The sequence below is a fragment of the Musa acuminata genome, chromosome BXJ1-5, assembly GCF_036884655.1.
Source record: "Musa acuminata AAA Group cultivar baxijiao chromosome BXJ1-5, Cavendish_Baxijiao_AAA, whole genome shotgun sequence".
NCBI classification, from domain to species: Eukaryota; Viridiplantae; Streptophyta; class Magnoliopsida; order Zingiberales; family Musaceae; genus Musa; species Musa acuminata.
The window spans coordinates 42,711,591-42,719,561 of record NC_088331.1 but is presented as its reverse complement, the minus strand read 5'-3'; the positions used below and the strand labels follow the sequence as shown (position 1 = coordinate 42,719,561).

The 7,971-nt window shown below is 39.1% G+C and overlaps 1 protein-coding gene across 1 annotated transcript; it reads right to left on the bottom strand.

Moving 5' to 3' along the window:
- Nucleotides 1-1,829: 1,829 nt before the first annotated feature.
- On the bottom strand, nt 1,830-7,971 carry LOC103985588 (blue-light photoreceptor PHR2). The gene is made up of 4 exons (XM_009403334.3): nt 6,937-7,971; nt 2,845-3,074; nt 2,586-2,684; nt 1,830-2,136 (listed from the first exon to the last, which is right to left on the bottom strand). Exons 1-4 carry the CDS (start codon nt 7,894-7,896, stop codon nt 2,055-2,057), a joined length of 1,371 nt encoding a protein of 456 aa, XP_009401609.2. The 5' UTR covers nt 7,897-7,971; the 3' UTR covers nt 1,830-2,054.

Sequence of the window (7,971 nt, the reverse complement as noted above, 5' to 3'; positions counted from 1 at the left end):
AAACATCAATTAGTAGATATTTTTATTAAACCATTGAATGAGGAACAGTTCAATTTTATTAGAAGAGAATTAGGTATGTTTGATCATTCATATGAATGAATTCTTCTTATATAATTTTTTTTTAAGAGATCATTCAAATGGATTATTATCTTGATTTCTTATTGTTTATGTATTCATGACTTGTATACCCTATCATCAAATTGATCACTCATGATTTGAACTTATCTTTGATATTAATATTTTTACGTAATGATTGAAGAGAAATAGTAGTATGAATCTATGATATCCTTCTCTTCTTTTTGGTGATGAAAAAGCGGGGGAGAGAGATAGTAACTTGCACATTTCTCTTTTTCGTTTATGATAAAATGGGAGAAGTTGACTATACCCTTTGTAATGACATAAAAAATAAAATTATGATGTTTTAACGATGATGTTTTTATTTTGACATGTTAACTAAAATGATGCAAGTCACTATGATTTATGATTAAAATTGTTTCGACTTAAATTCAAAGACTAGTATTAAAAAGTTATCATTCTTTTTTGAATTCAAGTGTCATATTTCAAAATAACATATAGACAAGGAGAGCCTAGTTAAAGCTCCGTCATCAATTGATTATCATCATAGAAAAAAGGAAGATTATTGAATCTTGAATTTTGATGATGAAATCAATTAATAAATTTATAGACTAATAAGTATTTGAGATAAGTGACGTAGGAGAATCTTCGATCATGGAAATATAAATCTTTAAAGTAGGAGAATCATATATTGGGCCAAAGAGCATCATGTCAAAGTTCAAGCATCGGGCCGGAAGGATCGAGCATTGCACCAAAAATATCTGATGTTATGGGAGGACAACATACCGATAGATCGAGCAATACATCGAAAAAAAGACGATATGTCGGAGGTTTGAACGAAGTGTCGGATGAACATGTTGGACAACTTAGGTTTCATGATTGTAAAGTCTCATGTTGTAGGAGTACCACACCACTAACCCGCTCATTAAGCACTCAAGTGAAGGTGTGCCACCGTTGACCCACGGCATGTTAACTCAAGAGGTTGGCAACCGACTCTTTCATCCCTCAGCATTGCCACATCTACCCATATGATACAGTACTGATGCCACCCATATGATCTAGTACTGATGCTTATTGATGATGATGACGCCATCAATAAGTACTGATGCCACTCATATGATACTTATTCAATAACCCTAATCTTTCTCCTTCAATGATGACGCCAACCCATACGCTAGTGCTGATTGAGGTCTTCTTGAACCTTTTCCAAAAAATTGACACTGATAGGGATGATGCAATCCATTATGCTCCTACTCTTGTAGTTGGCTCAATCAACACTAGTAGTTCCTCAACCGCTAATGATGCCATGAGCCCAACTCCAACACAAGCCACCCTAACCCGCGGATGCTTTAATTTATGGATTCTCGAGATCACTAACGATTAAATTTAACAGGCCACGTTGCCCATAGCCATCAATCCCCAAGTCAAAGACCTAATGGATAGACTTAGAGTAAACCCTACGGAGGGTGGAATCAAGAGCCAAAGTTTAATGAATTCCTAGCAAATTATGTATAACAAATTCCTAATTCTCGTAATTTATTATATTTTATTTATTTTATGATTTGCTTCTCTTATTTTCCATTAAAATTACCAAAAGAAATGTGTGCAACTCGTCCAAAAGGTCCTGGCCATAATCTATAACAAATCACACCTGCAAACGACTGTCCTGCGACCCAACAGGTCATGCAATTTGAGGCAACACGTTGTTCCATGAGACATTCGATGTGCCACAAGGAATTCTACTCTCTTCGAGCTAAAGCAACGGAAACGAAAGATACTGACATGTCAATCAAGGGCACAAGTGGCCGATTATTCTGACCAGCACCAAAACTGATAGCTCAGAGTTGATGTCTGAGACAAGACAACACCGAGGTGCGACAATTACAGGAAATTAAAAGAAGATTGACTTCGAGAGTACCTTCGATTTCACAGGCCAAGGATGCATTAAAATTGGGACCAAACCAAGGCAAGCAAACTAGTTAGACTAGAACGCCAGCGCAAGCCGTAGCTGGTACACCCTCTACCTTTTTCTTCGGGGAGCTGCACTTCTTGGTGATAAACCTGACAAGAAAGTGGGACGACATGTCATCAATAATTGGATCATTTCAAACTGCCTGAAACTTTCTTGCCATACCCACCCCAACACCATTTTCTTTAGGGCTAAATTAGTTTTGTGAGGAAATCTTTGATTTTATTGCTACAAAGCTTTTCGATCTCAGAAAGCCAATTTAAGCTCAAATAAAGTCTGTCTTGGCATGTCTAGCTAATATCAGTTACATTAAATGTATAGAGGAGAACTTGCAAACACTATTTTGTACACTGTTTTACTAAATATAAATTTTTTTATATATCTAGTAAAAAGATCCATATAATCGATCCTAAATAATTGAGACCTATGATTTTATTATTGTTGTTGTATTGCTTATCATAAGTATACATATCTATTATATCTATGTATGTATATATATAAATAGAAGAAAAAGTTGAAATCAACAAAAATTTAATGCTACCTGAAGAAATCCCTCCACATTAATTCAAACATCAACCAGTTCATCCCACCATCTGCTGGATCAACACCATTACTCCGTGATGAAGTGGCAGATATAGCCCTGTAAACCAACACCAGAACTTCATGATTTATACACAAAAAGGAAATGAATAGGACATCATATTTCAAATATCTACTTTAGAAGCTTGGATAGGAGTAAAGGATTTGTTTTTACAATCATGAACTTCTCATATCAGTAAATGTGTGTAATAAAAATATACCTAGTCGCAGTCTTCTTTAGCTCCTCAAACATGAAGCGAGGAGAAAGGCATCCCGTTGCTAGCCATGGAGAGATTTTGCACGAGACATTAGCACCATATATGTTATCCCTAGTATTATCCTTATTTCCATCATTTGGTTGGGCATGACATTCAGCAGCAATTTTCTTCAATCTCTCTAGTGCTTCAGTCTCACCACCAACAAGAGGAACACTCGTGAGAGATTTCCCATCCTGAGCCATATAATATGTCATGGTAAACATTAAAAACATGATATAAGTGGATGGAAACATGATTTCACCAAATTGCTTCAGGTGATATGAGAAGAGTGCAATGAGACACCATTTATAACATAAAGGATACTTGAGTCACCTAGTAGCTAATAATATCAAACTGTTTAGTTTTGGCTCATCCATGGTAGAATTATGAGTAACTACTGAAATTTGGTCATTTTAGAATCTTTTAATGCTGAAAATTTATCAATAATTAAGCTTTTAGTTTCGCTACGAATTAGAATAACTTAAGAAATGGATGACTAAATAACTAGGATCTACAGATTTCTCATGAGTTTGTTTATAGCACCATCATCAAAATTGACAAAGATACAAACATAAACTACAACTACAAGCAGCAACTAGGAACTACAGAGGCTCAATAGAAGAGTAATGAAATTCAAAATTTCAATGATCATCTAATAAGTCATGATTTCCTTTCTGTTCTTCCAGAAAAGAGAAATTGAGATAAAGTCACTGCCATATCCCATGGTTGTTCAAAGAAAATTGATGACTCATCATGATAGACCTGGCAGCCATTTCATTAGTATTAGCAACCCATAACGTATATCATCTTCGAGCCATCAAAAGATTTTGAAACATCACTAATTAGACTGTACAGAAGGTCACAAGTTCGAAAAGTTAGATACTCTCAATCAACAAGAATATTGTGTACTTCAGAGTCTTTTTTGGTCAAAAAACATTGCCAAGAAAGCAATTACAGTTGACTATGCAATTAAACCACATCTCCAATTAAAATTTATTAGAAGGATACTTTTTGCACTCTACAAAACTCCTATACAGCTACAAAACTCCAATACAAGTCTAAAACATAATTGAACAATCTAAAATATTTAGTTCTTAAAATGGTTGGAGATGAAGATGATGAATTCATTTAGTCTTAGTCTTGGTAGGGTGTGTTTACCTACTATTGAGCACGATCATATTTGGAAGGAAGATAGGAAATTCGAAAAGAGGGGGAAAAAGAGAAATAAAAAGAGAGATAGTGGAGAGACCAGGAAAATACGAAAGTAAAAAAATTACCCTTCACTTAAATGATGTGCCTAAGGAGGCTAGAAGAATAAAATTTGTAGGCATTGAGGGTAGAAAAATTAATCTCACCCCACAAAATCTCTCTAAACATGTCTTTAGAATTCCCAAAATAGAAGTACTAGACCAATTGATACTATAATATTAAAACTTCTGAAGACTATATATACAATAAATGAACTCCTTTTTTTTTCCAAACCATTAGACGCAAAATACCATGATGGAAAAACATGAAAAGTTTTCTACTTTGATGCATGGATGTTTAACCTCTCTTGCCTTATGATCTTCGCCTTTTCAGCCCATTAGAAGTTTTATGAGTTTCCTCAGATTCAGTTTAGAATTGATCTGAAAGAGGAAGTGTGTGCTAGACCTACCTTACCTGTTGACTATGTAAGCTGCCTGAATCAAGGATTGCTATACCACCCGAAACAGTATGGTACGGGCAATACATATTGGTCAGGGCATGGAATGATACATGGATCACCCCATTTCAGGTGGTCCAAATTAAAATAATTAAAAAATCAAAAAGTGGTGGCCCCAGTCCATTTCAGCATTAAAAAAAATAACAGATTAAGGCTCTTCTTGTGTACAAAGCTGCAGCAGTGCCTCTTCACCACTGCGATGCTGAAACAGCACTGCCTCTTCGCCGCTGGGATGCTGTTGCTTCCCTTCGACTTAGCCACTGCTTCCCAAGTATCGCTGCACTTCTTGTTCTCCTTTTCTTTCTTCTTCTTCATCCTTCTTCCTTTCTCTTTCTTCCTTCTTTGTTCTTCCACTGGCCCTTCCTCTTAAACCTCTTTTTCTTCCTCATCGAAACACTGGTATACACTGACATACCATGTGTCGGTAAACCGGTACGTGGTGGCACATACCGTGCCAGCTCAAACTAGCAAGTCAAACCTTGGCCTGAATCATCCAAAACCGCTTTCACTTTTGTGCTCTGATGGGAAGCGCTTGGGTTGTTATAGACCATTAAAAACAATAGTGTTTTTTTTTAATAAAAAAGGTAAGCTGGTTAACTCCTGAGCCAAGTAGTTGATCTAATTGATCTCTAAAATACTAATCGCAGCCAATCACACTCCTGCGCATACTAGGTGTTTATGGAGGTGTCCAAGATATTGGAAGGGATTGACATGGCAAAATGGGACTCTAAAAGAGCTGGCAACTTATAAGGTGTATCAAGAGTTTGCACTTAGTCTCAGTAGTAGGACTAGTTGGGATCCGAGCATGGTTAGTCAAGCATTCCCAATGGCCAGTCCTGTCAAGGCTAATGCGGGGCCCCCTCTGCATGAAGATGATTCAACTGCCATAAATTTGTAACGTCAACATTTTGAACCAACATTACCCTTTCTAAACATCCAATACAATCCTAGAGAGTTTACCTTTATTTTAATAATTTTCTTATATTTTATTGCATAGAAAAATCATATTAAGAATTTAGTACAATATATTCTTTGAGGTTCCCTCCCTGTCACCATAATCTGATGAATTTTCCAATTCTTTATATAAGATGCTTTTGATTTTTTTTTTCTTCCATCACAATTTCAGGACAACAGCCAATTTACATCTCTAAGATTGTACAACTGTTTGATGGGCTTTAGCTCTTCTCTGTAGTTGAGTGGCTAGAAGCGGCTAGTAAAACTAAGTTCCGGAAAGAAAAAAATACCTAAAACTGCTGAAAGTGAGTACAGAAACCAAAGAAAGAAGATACTGTAAGTACTCAAGAAAAGAAAAAAGAACGAGAAACAAGAAAAAGAATGATCGGCCTTAAAGGTAATGTATCCATACATGATGTTGTATGCAACCTGAAACGGCGAGATCAGAAACTATGAATTCTAATGCAACAACTGATTTGGCAATCAACAAGGAACCTTCATTTATTTATTTATAATTCATAGTTTCACATAATCCCTAGAAATCAGATCTTATCTATATTACAAGCCATGAATCTGAGGTCAATTTTCTAGTTGCCTTGGAATTTTTATGAATCCCAAGAAACTTAAAAAATCTCTTAGTTAAACACCATGGGATGTTGCAAAAAAATTTGTTTTCTTTTATGCATTACCTAAACATTACACTTTTTGCAAGAGTGAGGGCTATATTCATGACCAAACCGAAATTAACAAAAGAAAAGTTCAACTGTTATAATGATATATAATAATGTCAAGGAAACTTGTTATTGAGACATATCAAAAGTTGGTATCTTTGGAGAAAAAGATTTTCACTAGAAAATTTAAATCACAACTTCTACAGAAACAAACAAACAGGTCTAGCAGTAAACTGCAGTTTAATTTGCTACTGCAAATGAACAATTGATTCTATAATAAACCACAAGGCATATGAAGTCTTATGAAGTTACTACAGTGAATCCATTTTTGCATCAAAAATTGTTCTGTTAGCTTAATGTTGCTGGTTTTTTTTTAGAAAGCAATAAGCTCAGGCCCAAGAAAACAAAAGATCACATGCACAATGAAATACGATCACATATTAGCAGTTGGAGCTAATCATTGCCGATTAAACTTAACCACTTGTACTCTTAAAACTGAAACCGTTATTTCATTAGCAACACTACTACCGCCTCTGAAATATTCCTATTATTTTTGCAAGGCATCTTGACCAAGAAGGTCAATAGTCTCTGTTTTTTTTGCTCGAATCCTTTACTATTTGAAAGATGCATAAAGAAGACATGAAATTTTCAAGAGATAGAAAAACTATAAGATAAAATAAAGGAAGAATTTGAGTCAACAAATCAAACCTACGACATGGTCGGTACCTGATTCAGCCCAAGGTCTTGCAAGCTTGGGATCTCCCCAGGCTCGATATCACCCCTCGATGGGAGACCCCTAACCTCCTCTGGGGTCTCAATCGCCTTCCTCATAGACACGCCCTTCACCTTCTCCCTAAACCCTCCATAGTTGGTGGGCATGTGCTCCAGATCGAACGGCAAATCATCCACGTGGTGCAGCGTGCTGCCCCAGAAGTACTTTACCTCGACCCCCTCGGCCTCCATCGCCTCCGCGACCCGTTCCTCCGCACGCGCCTCGTCGTGGGACACCTCCCGGTGGGCGTACACGGCGTCAGCGCCGGCCGCGCGCGCCAGCTCTGGCAGCACCACCTCCGGGCGGCCGACCCGCACCACGAGGTCCGATCCGCGGCGGCGCAGCCCAGCGCGGAGATCGGAAACAGAATCGACGAGGAAGCGGGCGCGGCAGGGTCCGGTGCGGTCGAAGCCCGCGGGGGAGCGGCCGAAGTCGCGGGGGTCGAAGAGGAATACGGGGAGGAGGGAGAGGGAGTCGGCGTTGGCAGCGGAGAGCGCCTCGTGGTCGTGGAGGCGGAGGTCGGCGCGGAACCAGACGATGGAGCAGCGGCGGGCGGCGGCGCCGGCGGATGGGTCGGCGGGGCGGCGGATGATGATGGGGGAAGGCGAAAGGAGAAGGGAATTGGAGATCTTGGAAGGGGTGGAGAGCTTGGAGTGGGGCTTGGAGGGGGGAGAGAAGAGGGAGAGTGAAAGGGAGGAGATCTGGGAGGGGATCTTGAGGTGGGAAGAGAAGGGGGAGAAGGAGGAGGATTTGAGGGAGGAGGTGGAGGAAGAGAAGAGAGAGATGTAAGAGGGGAGAACAGAGAGGGAGATGGTGGCCAATGGGAGACTGGTGGTGGCGGGGAGTTGGGTTTGCTGGTCCTCTTGGGTTTGGGGGCTGGGGAGGGAGGAGGAAGGATGGTTGTTGGCTTCCATTGTGTTGGGGGTGGAACGAAGGGGAGAAGGTGAGAGAGGGAGCGAGGAGGGGATAAGAGTAGGGTTGTGTTCGAG

What these genes read in the sequence shown, in the direction of transcription:
- LOC103985588 (XM_009403334.3), bottom strand. Translation starts at nt 7,896, where the DNA reads ATGGAAGCCAACAACCATCCTTCCTCCTCCCTCCCCAGCCCCCAAACC. An exon ending in AAGACCTTGGGCTGAATCAG is followed by an intron (nt 3,075 to 6,936) that starts GTACCGACCATG and finishes TATATGGCTCAG; the next exon opens with GATGGGAAATCTCTCACGAG. An exon ending in CTAAAGAAGACTGCGACTAG is followed by an intron (nt 2,685 to 2,844) that starts GTATATTTTTAT and finishes GTTGGTTTACAG; the next exon opens with GGCTATATCTGCCACTTCAT.